The sequence below is a fragment of the Centrocercus urophasianus genome, unplaced genomic scaffold (genome assembly GCF_019232065.1).
Source record: "Centrocercus urophasianus isolate 14NV4802_14NV808 unplaced genomic scaffold, USGS_Curo_1.0 seq_13, whole genome shotgun sequence".
Lineage (NCBI taxonomy): Eukaryota > Metazoa > Chordata > Aves > Galliformes > Phasianidae > Centrocercus > Centrocercus urophasianus.
This window is the reverse complement of record NW_024884475.1, coordinates 20,569,710-20,587,332: the sequence shown is the minus strand read 5'-3', so window position 1 is coordinate 20,587,332 and position 17,623 is coordinate 20,569,710. Positions and strand designations below refer to the sequence as shown.

The 17,623-nt window shown below is 38.2% G+C and overlaps 1 protein-coding gene across 12 annotated transcripts in view; it reads right to left on the bottom strand.

Moving 5' to 3' along the window:
- TBC1D1 (TBC1 domain family member 1) overlaps positions 1-17,623 on the bottom strand; it is a 94,555-nt gene that overhangs the window by 22,051 nt on the left and 54,881 nt on the right. For 8 of the 12 annotated variants that reach the window (XM_042811887.1, XM_042811888.1, XM_042811886.1 and 5 more), the window contains 6 exons: positions 15,722-15,850; positions 13,995-14,084; positions 12,065-12,354; positions 10,447-10,575; positions 8,155-8,274; positions 6,881-7,020 (listed from right to left, as the gene is read on the bottom strand). In XM_042811887.1, the coding sequence (XP_042667821.1) occupies positions 6,881-7,020; positions 8,155-8,274; positions 10,447-10,575; positions 12,065-12,354; positions 13,995-14,084; positions 15,722-15,850 (898 nt within the window). The remainder of the gene's footprint in view (positions 1-6,880; positions 7,021-8,154; positions 8,275-10,446; positions 10,576-12,064; positions 12,355-13,994; positions 14,085-15,721; positions 15,851-17,623) is intronic. The other 4 variants (XM_042811889.1, XM_042811890.1, XM_042811892.1 and 1 more) reach the window with 4 other exon arrangements.

The window sequence follows — 17,623 nt, the reverse complement described above, 5'->3', positions numbered from 1 at the left end:
CCTCCCCCCACAGGTACAAAAAGACAAAAAGACATCCCTAGGCAATGATCTGCAACTATAGAAGAGCTTTAGCTAAGTGATCAGGTAGAGAAGGAACAATAACTCAACTTGTGCTGGCAATTAAAGGAAACTTATCTTGATTTGATTCTTGCTTTTGATGTACACAGTGTACTACTAGCAATGTGCTACACATCCTTTTCTACAATGACTACATATAGCAGGTTTTGCCCCATTTTTAATGCATATTTAAAACCATGAGGGAAATGCTCCTAAGAATAACTGTCAGAACTGGCTTGACTTGCTTTAGCAGACATGGAACTTGGGGAAAAAAAAAGAATTCAATCCATTAGGAAAGTCCTTTTTGTCTTTAATAATGCATTATATGCACAAAATAACACAAACTTAAGAGAAAAGAATTCACAAAAAGGGTCACCAAATGTGAACATGAGAAACAAAACTGGTATGGGTAGGAACATTTTTATCCACTGTATGCTGTTATCTACTCGCTTCTTGTTACGTTTTCAGACTAGTCAATATAAGATGCATGTACATCTTGGGGGAAACAAATCTCTTCCCATTAACTCATCCTTTCAGGGATTTATGGATCTTATAGAGTCAAACATGTATTCTGGTTTTAAGTACAGATATATGCATGTCAACGTTAGAAGGCACCAGAATACTTGCAGAGTCATCTTATTGTCAACCACTTATAAAAAATAAAAATAAAAAAAAATAGGCTGCCAAAGACATGAAATGAAGACACTGCTTCCCTTAAAGGAAGGATAAGTTTAAATTTTTCCTGTCCTTAACGTACACCCAATTTTTCAATGCAAATTTTGTTGACTGGTCCTCAATGACCAACTTAAAAGCTCATCTTCTATTTCACAGGTTATGTTTTTCAGTCCTAGCCCTCTGGCAATCAAACCTCACCATTGCAACACCTGCATCACTGCAGAGCATGCATCTCCTGGGAGCACAGCCCTGCTTCTATTTAAAACGAAAATCCTCATCTATTACTGACAAACTAAAGACACTAGAAGAAATTTAGCTCACAGAGGTTAAGGCTACAAAAGAAAAAAAAAACACAAAACAAAACGACAGCAGAAAGGTTATAAAATTCTATAAGCTGAACTATTACCATTGTCAATCCTACCTCTAATTCCTTCGTAGAAGAGTTCTAAGCTTGGTTTTGACTTCCAAATGGCAGTTCCTTTTCTATCTCTTTTTTTTTTTTTCCCCCTCCTTTCTCTTATCACTTGTGGACATTTAACAGAAAGTCTAAAGTCTACACTGATAAAATCTGACACATTCACAACCTGTTTTTCTTCCCATCACCATACTGGCATGTACCAGGATGTACAGAAACCAAAATAAACCCATTTAATGGCTCAAGCAGCTTGGTAAGTTTGCAGAGTTGCGTCAGGTGATTGGCTGGCAAAGGTGGGGAGGCTGAATGTTCAGGTAACCCCTTAAAGCAAAGTATAAAAACGGACATTTGGTAAGTCAACACTAATCCATGTCCAGGAATACATAACAGAGTGACTGACAAATATGCCATGCAGCTTTCCTGTCCTGAACAGACTGGAGTTACAGATATACTGTAACAAGAAACCAAGTATTTCATTAATATATACAAGTGATCTGGAGGAAAACAAGAAAAGCAAAGGTAACAACTGAACTGAATGTAACTGAACATAGCTGGGAGCACACATTCCTCTGAACCAAGGTGCCACATACTAAAAACCATGTGCAGCTTTCAAAACTTGAGAAATTAATAAGTATACTTAAGGAGGATCTCAGCACATCAGCACATGCTGAAAGACTGCTCCCTTCTTCATCTGCCAATCTCAACAGCTTTTGTTGACTCCTTTTCCACATTTGACCTGTACTCTTTTCAAACATATTACACCCCTCACTGCTCATGAAAGCGTATAAATGAACTAGCACATGCACACATACCTCAGACTTGTAGTGTTATGATGCTCCCACCTCCTCCGACACTCGAGAAAGAATAAACTGAGAGCAGGCCCACAGTAAGAATAAACTGAGATGGCATTTATACGGATCCATTTATTTGTAACCAGCTCTTTGGCTTTGTGTGACAGGGCCTCAGTATTAAGAGTCCCTACTCCAAAAGGACCAACACATTTATTACACACAACTATCATGTAAAAGCTATCCACAAAACAAAGTAAAAAAGATCGTAAGAAACCATCAAAATGTACTGCTGCCGAGGATCACACTGAGGAAAGTTCATAAATGAAAAGCTGGTGAATGACTGCAGTAGTCATTAAAAGGTCAATATTTGATTACTTGGGTAGTGGTACGAACAGGAAATTCCATTAGCTTCAGAAAGAGCCACAACAAATATAAATGAGTATGTTCTCCTTCTGTTAGGACATGAAAGTATTCCAACTGCAATTAATCAAAATACTGTCTTAAAACTTATTTTTATGAAAATTGTTTTCTAATTGACTAGAATAACTTTAGTTGACCACTTCTTATTCAACCGATCTCAGTATTAAACCAGGCTTTGCAAAAAAAAAAAAAAAAAGCGGGGGTGGGGGAAGAAAACCTTCTAAAAGGAACCACAAAAAGTCAAAAACAATACAAGAGAAAAAGTATTTCTTCAGAAGTACTTGGTATATAACCAACTTCAAATTTCACAGCTGAATCCTGTCATCTTGTTTTTGATTAGAAGCGGGAACACTTCATGTAGAAAAATGCTTTATTTTAGGCTTAGTTTTATCTGTAAAGGAAGTTAACAGGGAAGAGGTTCAAACATGATGCATTACTGCCATTTTCATTATGGAGTTCTACACATGGCTCTCCGAATGTGCTGCTTACCAACCACATACTCTCTCCAGGACTTAATAAGTCTGACAAGATACAATGCATGGAATATTCCACATGAACTTTTAATTTTCTGCCCTAGACTCTCTTTCTTCGCTTCATTTTGAACATCACAAATCTCAGGTCAATAAACAAACATGAAAACACAATCATTTTAGTGGCGTGATCAGATCGCTTTGTTACTAAAAAACTTCAGATGTGGAATCATAAGAAAAAACAAGTTCTTCTACTCTCATAACATAACTTCAAGGAATGGCCACATGAGGAATTCTTGAAAATTTGTGTACTACAATACAGTTGGTGAAAATCAGTTTTTATTGATGCTTTAAGGATACAGTTTAAAGACAGAATTTGGTAAGTCAGGTTGACAATTGGACTTGATGGTCTTGAAGGTCTTTTCCAACCTAAACAATCTCTACAATTCTGCCATTTGCATAGCCACGGCATGTAATTTGTTAGAAAGACTCCACGTAGGTATGAATATCTGTGTCCAGGCAGAGCAAGGAGATATAAATGTATAATTTGAAATGTTTAAGATAATGAGGAGAGCAGAAATAAAGTAATATACAGAAAAGAGGTCAAAATAACTTAGAAAAAGAGATTGATCAAAGTCTTTTTTCAAAAGAAATATAGTACTGTAACAGATGTAATCGATTTTGTTAGCAAACTGTACTCTTCCTCTTCCATCTACCCCCACTTCACAGGATACAAATAAAAAAGGAATACCAGAGTGCAAGATATAGAGCTTGCCTTAAGCTGGCAGTGAGTGAAACGCTGCCCCCCAGTGCGCCACACTGCCCACAGCAGCACAGTTACTCAGCTCCTCACCTTCCAGCCCAAACTGGGCAGCTTTCCATAAACCACTTTTTTTTTTTTTTTTTTTTTTTTTTTAAGTATTGAAGAAAAATTTTACTCAATAGAAACGTTACTGTTCTAAAAATGTATTTTAGACCCTTTTCCAACTACAAGTGGATGGCTGAGTATTAATGAGTATTAATTTTGCCATGCGGCAATTCTGGCAGATATTAAAATAAATAAATAAAAAGGAAAGCAAACCAAGACATTTACAAATGCAAACCTTTCTGACATAGACAAAAAGTGTAAGAGGAGATGTGGAGCATGACAACGGGTAAACAGCAGAAGATGTTGCATAACAGCTCACTACATTAAAACTAAGATCTCAACCCTGCGTACTTCTATTTTCCAGCTTGTATGGGAACTGTTGAGTCATGGTCTGAGCCACTGATTGAGCACCTGGGAAAAAGACCCAGTCAGCCCTGGGAGCACAGGTGAAGGCAATTCAGCTGTGTGAGCAGAAGGGATGGAGCCTGGCTGCATCTCTCTTAGACCCCATTTAAGGGCTGACTACTGGGGGAGGATCTCTTTCTGGAGATCCTTCCTTGGTGAAGCTTTCCCCTGCAAACCCAGACTCTTCTGATAGGGGTTTCATACACAGAAAAATCTTTCAAAATTCCTATATCATAGGTCAGCCTCTTCAGGCTCACCAGTGATTGAGATATAGGCAGGGGCTGCGACAAGCTTCCCCGCCAGACAATAAACTGCATAATGCACCTCCTGTGTGCTTCATCATAAATCATCACAGACCCTTCAAGTTCAGTACTGCCTTGGGAAAGTGGCAGGGGGCAGAACACAGCTGTGAGTTTGCAGCACCCACAAGCAGGAGGTAGCAAGAGGAAGGATGTGCATGTGGGACACTGCTCCCTTTAAGAACCAGAAGTAATAGTTTCCTGTTGTCTCAAGAGCACACACCTTGTCTGAAGGGGGCTGGATTGAGTCTAGCTGTCAGGCAAGGTAGGAGTCACAATTGGCATGGAAAAAGACACCGGTATATCTACTGTAAGTATTACTTTTAACTCCACTGATTCTGACAGCCTCCTTCAAGTATAAGGCAAGTCGTACATTTAAATGATGGTACCTGGAAAACAGTTTGCTCTTTGCCTTGTGCAAGACAAGGCAGCCATGCAAGCACAGCTGACAAGCATTTCCCTCCAGCTAAGCTACAGGAGACAAAAGTTCAGCATTCAAACTATCAATGAACATTTTCTTAAGAAGAAAGGGTCTGGAGTGGGACTTGGTGCAGCAAACTTCATGTGGGAACTCAGGATGCTAGACACCTCTCTGTTCTCCATCAACTTTGGCTGAAATTGATCTTTTGGTCATCTTATGTCAGCCGTTTTCATCAAGTCTGTTTCCAAAGGACATCAGTCTAAAGTGAGCAAGGAAACCTTAAAAAAAGAATTTAAAATATGCAAAACCAACTACAGTTAACTCTTATCAAACTGATCAAATCTGCTTTGTACGTTGCTTCTCCTTGAGTGAAGATTAAAGAAAAAGGAACAAGCTGATGAAAAATAGCTAGTTATATTTTCTATGGAGCTACAGAGGCTACTAAGTTAACTGAGATAGTGAGTGAGGTAAGACCACTCTTAAAGGCTACAGAGAAATTGATCATCGCTCGGGAACTTCACTGCCAAAAGATGTTCCAAGAGATTCACAAAAATCCAAACAGAAAACTCTAATACTTGCTAAGAAAAAGTCTGAGTTTTCTCCCTCTGCTCATAAACTGAATATGCACATTGGAACAAAAACAGATAAGGAAAACAAGAGTGAATAAAAACTGCAGTTACTTTAAGTTGCTCCCCAGATTAATAACACTTCCTGTTTTCCTTTTTTGCCATACACGTTTCTCCAACTTTGCTGCTTATCCAGCTGTAGGTTGTTAGAATTGTGTCTTGCAACTATTATGTCTCAAAGGATATGTCTGGACAGGCAGTTTTCTGTTTGGGGTGGGTTTGTTTTTCCCCATTTAATCAGGGAATGTTCTGTGGCTTTCAAAAACTAGCAAATCCGCTTTCAATTATAGAAAGACGTGTCAAATTCGCTATTAGCTTCAGAGAACAGCTGAATATCCCCTTCCCACACTCCGAAGCATAGGAGAGCATTTCACGTGTATATTTATGTTGACAGGCTCTTGAGATTTAGTTTTGACATATACTACACTTGAGGGAGGTATCTATGCCTGTATACAGCTTACGCCATATTAAGTCCAAATACATTGCCAGCAACTCTTTAATGACAAAAACACTTCTGTAATGTGCAGCATTCCGTTCATCAAGGTCTCTTTTTAAGATGCAGTAAAAATGTTTCAATAATTGTTAACCTGACAGCTTTCCCAGCCTATTCAAACAGCATTTAATTACTACGTTCATTACAGTGCATTGTTCCCTTCAGTTCCTTGTGGCTCTTATACAGTGGCCATAGAGATCAGACAGAAGGTAAAACTTGCAGAGCTCTAGCAGTGAAATTCTAGTTCCAGTGAGTCAAAAACCACTATCTGGAGCCAAAAGTTCCTTGGGGCACATTTGATCCCAGTGTGTCATGTGGCATGTGCCAAGCTCACATAAGGTCAGATGTGTAAAATGTACCTGCATGCTCATGAGCAGTGATATTTTCCCCTCGTCTGTGTTTCTTTACATCTATAGATCTCCAAGAAAGAAGTAAGGTACAGAGGACAATCATTGCTAACATGGTAAGAAATTACAGGATAAAGCAGCACAATATGAGGTCAAATCCAGTCTGGTACGAAGTAAACATTATATAACTCAACTGAAGTCATGAAAGAAATTTAATTCCTTCTTCTGGGGTTGGATTTTTCTGGTCCTTGGTTTCATACTTAGCATGGCAAAATGAAATAGAAGGATCACATTTTCTTGGAAGTGACGCTTGGTGATTTCCCCTCCCCCCCCTGCTGTCATTAAAACAGTACATCTAGAAAAGAATTTCTTCCCTGGTTAGTTAAATTTTGCACTATCAGAACAATGTTACATATGAAGTTGAAAAATAAAAACTCCAAGAACTGGTGAGCTTAGCACAATCCAGAAGTGGAAAGCCGCAGAGCCAGTACAAACAAAGCATTGGGCAAGCATGCCCACACAGTAGACAAAATGGACCACAATCCACAGATTATACCCATTAACAACATTCATGGAATCCAATACAGACTTACCATCATACCGACTGGGAGAATCACATGCTTTCTGAGGAGTGGCCACTCGCAGGAATATCTGCTGTCTCCAAGAATGTCGTCGAGTCCTTACAGGGCTGTCAGCACCAGCAGCCTGCTGGCTGTGTTTGGATTCGTAGTCACTAAAATTGCAGAACACAGAATGGCTTATGAGTAGGTTACTCAAATCTGCCAGGAACAGCAACGTAGAGTTCAGTGAGCATAATAAGAACCATCTGCTAAGAAGCGCAGTGTGCTGTGCACATGCTGTGTCAAGCTGTAAGTGTTAGGTGGGTGAAACTCGCTTGGTAGCAGCAGGCTTACGCAAGGCTGCAAACATCACTCAAGTTCACTAGAAGGGGTTTGCAGCTCTGTGCAACCTGCTTTCTATAATTTCACTTCTTTTTCCACTTTCTATGTGGCAGTGCATTAAACTCACTGCATTAAAGATACATGATTGCATATGTCAAAGTATCATTACCATTCTGCAGCCTTCATTATTATACCACCCACAATAAGTAGCACCTATTTGTAGGAGACAGAGTGCTGCTGGTGCCTTTTATCAGCAATCCTTAAGGAGTTTTACAAACATTAATTAAACTTCTAGCATTCTGTGAGTCAGACACATAGTACACTCCTTCACAACATAAAATTAGAGCAAAAACTTTAATCTTTGTGTTCCCAAGTCACCGTGTGAAATAAGCAACAAATCTGGGAACAGCATCCATGGGCCCTGGCTGTTATTCCTTTGATAGAATAAGTGAATTACACAGCTGAAGTTTTTATTCAGATTATTAAATGAAAAAAAAAAAAGTACAGCAATGCTGTCTTCCTATTAAAAATTCCATTTCCAAGTGATTACATTAGTCTTTGAGTTGAGATTGATAAATGAACTTCAAACAGCTTTGGCAACTGAGAATAGCATTTTACAGACCATCTTCTGCTCCTACCCTAAGGAGGCTGACATTGCTTAGGGCAAACCATGTATGTTCTCTTAACTAAAAACTGCTGAGAGTCCTTTTGCAGGAATAATCACGAGTGAAGAGATGCAAGCTGCGTGACCGTCACAACACCAAAATAGATAAGCTCTGCAAACACTGCAAGAGAGGAGTCTGGGATAGCTCCATCCTTTTGACAGTAATCACATGCAGAATGCATGCAAGTGAACTGTTGCACAAGTCAGATTTTGCAAGTGTGGGAAGCATTTCAAATACTTCAAACAAAGAAACCTTTGAATAATACAGTTTTACCTCCGGGGTTAAAGAGAGAAACCCTACCTTGTTGTGCTCCTAAAGTCTGAGGTGTTATTTTCATCTACAGGAGCCAGAAATTTTAAGAAATTTGGCACAGAAGAGGAAGAATGAAGCTTTTTCCTTAAGGCAGTACGGTAGGAGATGCTGAGAGTGTAGTTGGGAAAAGTATAGTTTAGAACAAGGAAGTATAAATCCACAGAATAAAAATAACACATACTGCAAAGTTTCAAACAGACAGCAGCTAAATCCTGAAGGCATAAACATCGAGGAAAGCAGAGTCAAAACTAAAACCACTAACAAAGCGCTACTTTGAAATAGTTTGGGCAAACTAAAGTGTTCAAACATAAATAAATATGCTTCCAGTAAACATTATTCTCTGTTATATCACAAGATTCTTGGTGCACATTTCCAATTCCTTTAACCTAGTAAGAACCAATACCTACTTTATAATTGAAAAATTACCTAAGTATCAATTTCAATGATTGCTTAAGGTTGGAGGAAAAGGTTAAGAAAAGCTGGCTCTGATAATCCTTGTACTAGCAAATGAAATCCAAAACTTTGGCAAAGAGTGTTTTGAAAAGCATTAACAGGCTTTTATTCAGACAAGCTTGGAATATTTAAACAAAAAGCTGAGCTTTCTGACTGATGATTTATTTAGGATTGCAGCTTTACTTATGCAACAGATAGGAGCACTAATCAAACTTCAACAGTCTTCTGATCAACACAATTCCTGGTTCTGCTCTGTCTCGTAAAATAATAACCTCCCAGCGTACTCAGAAGCTGGTTAATAGAAGGACATGAGAACAACTCAGAAGAAAATTACTTGGCTTGGCAAAAACACTTGAGTAGGAGAATTTACTCTTGACCAACAGAATTTCAGTGAGAAGTGTTTGTGAGAAACTATAATATTGTATTTGGATGATATTTAAGTCTGCTTCAAAGATATGAAATGAAGCAGTTCTTTAGTAGCTGGTACTGAGCATGAGGAACATACTGCTGTAGTGTGGTGTACCCTGTAAACAAGTTTCCCTTACAATCTCACCGTCAATCAATTGCAATTACATGGTGATTTCACACAGAGAAATGCAGTCAGCTTGGGTAGTTTGACTTCATTCAGTTTAAACACATTAACTTAACACTTATGTTGATGTTAACTCACTAACAATAGAGAAAGGGATGGAGAAGGTGTTCCTGTATGTACAAATCTACCTCCTAATTTACTTTGGAAGAAGAATCTACTTTGGAGAATTTAACCTTCAGGACTGAAGTCAGGGACTGTTAGCATGATGTTCAGACCTGGATAAACATAGAATAAAAGTGACACTGAAGACTCACATTTCCTCCCTTGAATTATATCATACTTCTGAGGTGCAGCTAAATTAAGAGGGACACTATATAGTGCTCAGAAAATTCAAATGACGAGACTGGTGAAATCAAGCTCTGGGTTCAGTACTTTCCCTGGATCAGAAGAGTTGTCACCTCAGGAGAAGAGGAAACCTATACCTTCCAGGAAAACAAACAACAACAACAAAAACCACACCAAAACAAACAATGAAATTTGCTTGCCAGAAGTGCAGACAGTGCTTCCAAGGCCATTCAGCCTCATTAACATTTTGAGCTAAAATAAGCAGTTCAACTTGAAGGAGTTGCATGGTTAAGATTTTGAGGCAGATCCTTATTTCAGGATCCCAGGGAAACAAAAAGTTAATGTGCTTTCCTCAATGCACATTTTTGTTCTAAGAAACAAGGCACAGAAAATTATCATTTAATACTACTGAGTGTAACAACGACAAATTAAACAAGACAAACACATGAGCTCATTTCTGCCTTTTTCTTTCCCCTCAATTGGTTTTTCACAGTCCAGTCATTTTTTGTCCAATTTAGTTAATATAGTTAATTTGCCTTTAGATGTCAGGCAAAAAAAATATTAAAAGAATATTCATGTATTTCTGCGTCGCCATGAACAAAGCAAAACAGAACTGAATGATTCAGGAGAGACAGAGTAAGCTGGATCTCAGGTTCTTGGCATCTTATCATTGGCACAATTTAGGGCTGCTGTCTGCTGCATAACAAGAAGCTGCTTTGGAGCAACCGGCTCCAAAGAATGCCATGTGTCTGAAAGAATTTTCTGTATTAAAACAAAAAATTATGCAGGTATCAGAGCTACATCCAGTAGCAAAGCAGCTGAGTTCCTCCTCCCATAAAACTCTACCACCTTAAATTTTCATTAAATAACTTCAATTACTTACAATACAGAGCTTCATATTTATAGCATGGTAAAACAAACCCTATCCCAGACTACAGGTGCTATCTCACCTCTTTTGTGCAAAATGCCCACTTTGTTCTCCACTTGAATTATGCCTTAGATATTTTAAAAAGTTGGGTGAAGAAGCCGAGGGATTAAGACGAGCTAGAGTAGGAGAACGTGCAAGTTGACCAGAAGAACTTTTAGATTCGCCGACAGATGTGTTCAAACCGTATGGTGGGATTCCAACCAGAGGAATGGAGTTGAGGTAACAGAAAGAACAAAACAGTAAGAGAGAGGAAACAGGGAAGAAAAAAAAGTGAAATATCTTCTCTAATTCTTGAAAGTAACCCATCAAATACAAATCAGCCATTTCATACATTTTTCACAGTTAATGCTGTAACTGCAAGAGGCTGAGCATTCTAACCCAATCAACAATGTTGAGTTTAAAAAATAGCCTATCTACTGGTGTAAGCTATTAATAAAAACCAACTCATAAAACATACAAGACTTGTTCAGTGTACAGCTCTTCTAAGTCCTGTTCTGTATGTTCCAGTAGGTAACGAGTGATTTCTTTCTAGGTTAAATTATGTGAAGGAGCAGGCACACTTCAGCCTTAGTAAAAAATTATACAATCAAGCCCCTAACTAACAATAACCAAGGAAATTAAAAAGACACTTAATTTTTAACTGCATTCCTATACATTAAGGATAGAAACTGTCTGAACAAGCAGCAACAAATGCAAGGGCAACTTTCATGAAGGCGACAGACCAACAGCACAAGTTCTAAACTGCACCACAACCACATTCTGGTATTTAAGAATTAAAAAGGTTCAAAAAAAGGGATGAAAAGGCAACTTAGATTGTGTTTCCTTTTAATGGTATAATTTAATTTTTCTTTGCTGTCATCATCAATCCCAGGCACGTTCTTATGCTGCCCTGCCTCCTGCAGGGAAAAATGAATTGGAACACGTACAGATTTTGTACTGCCTAACTTGTGTAAACGAGGAGTTTTGGCAGTGAAACAGAAGCCTACAGACAGAAGCGTTTCCATAGTAATTGGAAAAAGCCAATAGAGGGAGGAAAGAAAGCTGCCATAATGTTCAAAGACTTTGAAAATGCAGAGGCAGGCTTATGAAGCAGGACAGCTTGAAGAATACTAGCATTAAGGCAGCCAGTAGCTTGTTTTTGCAAGTAAAATTAAATAGGCTCATTGAAATGCTTCACATCTATCAACAGTTATGTCAATTTATGTCAAGTTTGTGTGTTACTTTAAAATTATACATGATTTCACCAAACAGCAAGATCTGCAGCATCAGAAATGCTACAGTATTTTTCTCTGTATACAGACAGAGTCACAAGGTAAATTACAAGGTAAATGTAGCATTTAGCAGATCAACAACAAAAGTTACTGAACACTGCTTATAAAAACATAATCTAACATCTTAGGAGCAGTCCTATATTGCCCTTACACTTAGCTTTGTGACACAGAATGTGCAAATGCACATCTCAGGTTTCATTTCCCCCTGTGGAAAATCAGTTTTTGCAAACAAGGTACCTGGAAGCCACCTCAGAGATAAACTGCTGTGATACATTTCTTATCCACTAGGAGGACAAATCTGGTACATAATCACCATCCCAAACATGCCCTCAACAAATGAAAGCACAGCCTGCTTTCAGTAAGTCTTACTTTCTCTTGTGAGGAGTTTCTGTGCTCACTGAGTGATACCTCATAAGTTTCCTCTGGGGAACAGATGGCGATGTTTCAACAGGTACCAGAGACTCCCTGCTTTCTGACGGTAAATGACTCAGTGTGTTTGCTCGCCTTCGAAAGCTTTGTTGAGGTAACGTAACAGAATGATCCAGAGCATAACTATCTGGGTCACTGGACAGATCACCCATTGATCCACTGGCCTTGACAGCATTCTCCGGAGGAAGTGCAGGAACTCTGTCTGTCTCCCTTTCACACAATGGTGGTTCCTAGAAGAACAAAAGATAGGGTAATCAACACGTGGTTTTAAATTCAGCTTTTGGAGTTGCAGTTCCATGTTATTATAAACCCCCTCAGAGATCTGCTTCAAGTTTGCGTATTTTTAATCACGATATCGCAAAGAAAGAATCTTCAATATTTTTTTGTTTTGTTCTTCATCATTTAGGTCAACAAATCAGTCTCCATTTTATGGAGGAAAAATAATTTTGCTAGCAATTATAATTTACTGTATGTTGAACACGACTCAAAGATAAGAGGAAATGATCAGAGTTAGGTTTGGATACCAGTAACAGCAATGAAAAGGTTTCAGATTACTGTGCACCTAACATTTCATTTAATAACACTAAGATTCTTTTTGCCTATTAGAAGTCTCACACAAAAGACTTTAATCCTATGACTAAGTGCCTTGTTTTAGTCCAAAATGATGTATTTTTCCTTGTTCCCCACCTTGCAAAGTCAGCCATTCTTTCAAAATCACAAGCAGAAGACGACTTTTGAATACCTCCAGTCAGGAGTCCTATATATCTGACCAGGCACTAGAGCAGAATGGATAGCTACCCAAGCCTGCTGTGTGCAAGAAAAATGACTATCTTTCCTCTTTGCTATTTGTTTGTAACATTTTGCTCAGAGAATAAAAGCTTTCTAGCCATACAGAAAAGGAAATCACTCCACTTCTTGGTTTACTTTTATATTCCCTGAGAATACAATCCTGCATTTATGGTAGGTACTTTCAGGGCTGAAACTAATCAGATTAGGGTCAGGAGCATGGTAATTATCAAATTTGTTTTGCTGCACATTTTTGCAAGACTCAGATGTTACATAATATTTTAGTTCACATATATATATTTGCATAAGGTCCATATATACAAAATATACAGTATACGTAGCACAGTAAGTTTCCAATTCAAACAGAACCCCAATCACATTGTTATTTTTTAAAATACAAGGAACACCAAGGAAGATCTAAAGCTTGAAACTTCTGTAGATCAAAAATACAGACTAAGTATGGGCCCCACCTTGTTCAACAGTACAGAATTTAGTGAAACTCCATAGATGATGGCACCGTACACGTTACCACTGTGCTGGCATCTGACTCCTATTTCTTAACCTGAATTTCTGTTACCAGAGTAAGCTGAGAAATCAGTTTGTTCAAGTTATTCCTCAGAGGATTTAAGCATATTTTAAAAATGGAAAGTGATGTGGGTAATCAACTTACAAATCCTAAAAAACAGCAATATTTGATTCAAGCAGAAAGTGGAAGGGAAAACAATGGTTGATCCAAGGTGCTATCAGCAGTGAGCACATCCCCATCAACCTAACAGGACTCAACACAGGGATAAAAACATACCCTAATGGATCAGCAAGCAGCAGCAGGACTCTTACAGTTAGGAAAAAGAGGGTGTACCTAGATTCTACTAGATGATCCTGCTTTTATCATTCTGATCGGTTGTTCTGAGGTTTATTTCCTTTCACACACAATTCGGTTGTGTGCTCCCCAAGCATAACCAAAACACAAGATGTTGGAGCAGTTATACGATCAGTTGGTAACTGAATTTCACACCTGACTAGCTGTTTTAGGTATAGTAACAGAAGTTTCTCACTACATATATGCACCACAGGATTTACTCACTTTATTTGTGCTGCTTAAGGTATTGGATACAGAGGCCTCCAGATCCACAGATCCACTAGAACTGTCCAGAGGACCTCTGGCTTTACTGCCCTGCAGAAACAAAGCACACCAACAATTAAGCTTATAACACAAGGGGCAAACCAGAAAATGGGGCATACCAAAATGAGATTTTTCAGAGCATAGACAGAATCTGTAGCTTTCAAAGTCAATAACAAATTGTCTCTTTATCTCTGTGAAAGACAGAGGCTTCATCCAGGACAGTTACTGACACTTTCAATGACGCCTATTCAATTAGAGAATTCCCATAAGCAACTACACGCATTATATGTGAATATAATCACATATTGCACATACATACTATAACCACTATTAAAGAACCTACTTTGCACTGTATCTGCTTTGAAAGGAGGCGTAGAACAAAGAATATTTGAATGAGAAGTCACTCTGTAGGCCAAAGCAGTACTTAAATCTGACATCAGATCTGTTTTCTTAGCCACTGTTGTATAATTAGCAGATATTTTCAGCCATTTGCTCATGATCTGCTCCTTGGGGATGACTATTACATGGGAGTTCAAGTTGTTCCCACTAAGAGGTACTGCCAACTCTGTTTATGAAGGATTTTACCTATGATATTGCCCAAATCCCTGCATATTCTTAGTGCCTTCTGAAGTTCTTAACATTTCTTGCCTTCAAATAGTCTCTGGCTGTTGTGGTTTAACTTAGTAGGCAGCTGAGCACTACACAACCATTTGCACTACACAACCATTTGCTCACTCCCCCACAACAGGATGGAGCAGACAACTGGGGAAAAAGTAAAACTTTGCAGGTTGAAATAAAGACAATTTAATAGCATAGAAAAGGAAGGGAAAATAATTATAACATAAATAAAAGAATTCACAATACAAGTGATGCACCATTCAATCAGTGTGCCACCTGCCAACCAACGTCCAGTCAGGCCCCAGTCAACAGCAACCTCCTGGCCAACTCCCCCAGTTCTACTGCTCAGCATGATGCCATGTGGTACAGAATGTCCCTTTGGCCAGTATGGGTCAGCTGTCCTGATTCTGTTCCCTCTCAGCTCTGTGTACAGCCCCAGCCTCTTACTGACAGAGCAGTGCAACAAGCTGAAACATCCCTGATGTACTGCAAGCACAGCTTAGCAACATCAATGCGTTATCACCACTGTTTTCCTCTCAAATCCAAAACACCCACTAAACCAGTCACTACGAAGAAAATTAATGCTATCTCAGTGAAAACCAGGACACTAGGATTAAAAAGTTCAGATGCCTCAGTGTTCATCAGTTCTGTCATTATTAATAAACACTGTCTTGTTAGATATGCTTACTCAGTTCCCTAGTAATTTCCTTCTACATAATTAAAAGCGAACATCTGTAATTACTTTCATTTTCTAAATCCCCAAAAAATAAAACAGCAGCAACTTTCCTATGTTCCCACGCTCAGCTTCATATTCAGTTTTTGAAATGCCTATATGCATACGCACTATTTACATCTAGGAATTAGTTCACTTCTTTCAGGACTTCCTATTTTCCTTACTAAAGCACTGCTTTGTTTTGGCATTTTCTAATACGTACTCATGTATTTTTTGCAGTCTATCTTTAATAGCCACTTAGCCACAACCCAAAAGGATAGCAAATGTGGTGTATCCACTATTTGAATAATTAAACAACAAAATTATGTTCAGAGGCAATAAACACAAGGATACTTACACGTGATAAAATACTTTCAAATGATTCTGTCAGAGATCTTTTTGCCTTGTTCTTCAGCATATCTAATCTGAATCTTGGAGCACTGCTGGGCACTTCATTTACAGCATTTTCAGCAGACGGTTGTGAAGTCTGTGTTTAAAAACATAAATGTGAAATGCAAACCAGTGTGGAGCAGCATCTCAGTGAAAAGTATGAAGACTTGTGTAACATGCATCAATTCTTTCTTCCTAGTGTTTCGGGTTTTTCATATCTTTTCCTCTACTGATATTTACATTGAAGCTTACCAAACTACCCTAGAAAATTTCTTCATATTACATTTTTGAAGTGTAGTAACATTCTTCAGAAGAACAGCCATTTCAGGGAGAATTTATAGCTGTGCTGACAGATTTTCTTTAATGCCAAAACACAGTTGTGTAAGTTCTAAAGTTCAAGTGTAACAGATTGGAGATTTCTCAAATAATTACTTTTCTTCAGCCAAGATACACTTAACAAGCATCATCATCATCATATAAATATCAGACTTTCTAAGTGCCATGAAGATGTGTAATAATCTAACTCCTCTACATACTTCAATAGTAGGAACCCTTCAATTGTAAAGCCAACTGTCTACTCATATTTTTGATTTTTAAAGGAACATTTAAGATCCTTTCCAGTGCTTGTGAGGACTAGAGTAGCAAATTTTAAAAGTTACATTACAATGAAAATACTAGCATCTAAGCCTAAAGCCTGCAGCACAATTTTCACTGTTACTTTTGGGGTTCACCTTGAGGCTATCATGCACTGTAGCTTTCTCTACCTGGTCTTAACTTCAAGATCTGAATGCTCAATCTACATAACTATCAGAACACGTACAACTAACCGAACAACTTTGAGGCACTTGCATCACTAAATAGTTCTGTCCACATACAATTTTAAAGCTTCCTATTTGCAGTGCTACAAAATTTGACTTTACATTTTCTTTTTCTTTTTACTCATCTTAAGCTCAGAATGCTGGTTAGACGCTGCCTGCTATTATGTTTGTACAAAAAAGCTTGCTTTGAAGGTCATTTTTGTTCAGAAAGACCTGTGTGCTAGTATCACTTGTTTACATCATTTGTATTTAATTCAGGAGAGGAAAAAAACAAACCCCACCAATATACAGTGGAAGGACAAGTATGAAAGTGAATAGCTATGCAGAAAAGAAGGAAACAGGGACACTAGCAAGTCATGGGTTAATGACTGCTGAGGCAAGTATCATAGCCAGAAAACATGTTCAAAGGTATCTGCTGTCACACGGCTCTGGAGATAAATTAGCAGAGTAATGAGGGACTAAGAGCAAGTCAACTCTGTTCTTAGAGCCTTGGAATCTTAGCAAGTGTCAGATTAACCACTTTTGGCTTCAGGAGCTGAGCAAATGAACAGCAGAAGGCCTTAGGAATTTTCAAAAAACGCTGAATATATATTAAGACATTATCTTGCATTTTATATCTCTACTTCCTAACCATTCATAACTGACAACTATTAAATACTATGTGTTATTTCAAGAATGGATATTTCAGATATGATGATTAAGAACACCACATAGTGATGCTTCCTGTTATGTCTACACTACAGCATTGTGTTGTTTTTTTTTTTGTTTGTTTGATTGTTTGTTTTCCTCCTTAAAAATATATTTCCACTGAGAAGTCCAAGCCAAAAAAGCAGAAAACTAAATATGAAGTGTTCTTTCTGCTTTCTCCAAGAGGTCAGTAAGTAACTAGTCAACCATAAAATAAGAAGAGATTAACAAAATAAATGAACAGTAAATGAAGACTTGCTGCTACTTCCCCAATTTCATCAGTGGTCTAATTACTCCCATATATTAGTTCACTAGTTTGTATCACAATGGCCCATAGCTGTCACAGCAGTCAGAAGCGGTGGCAG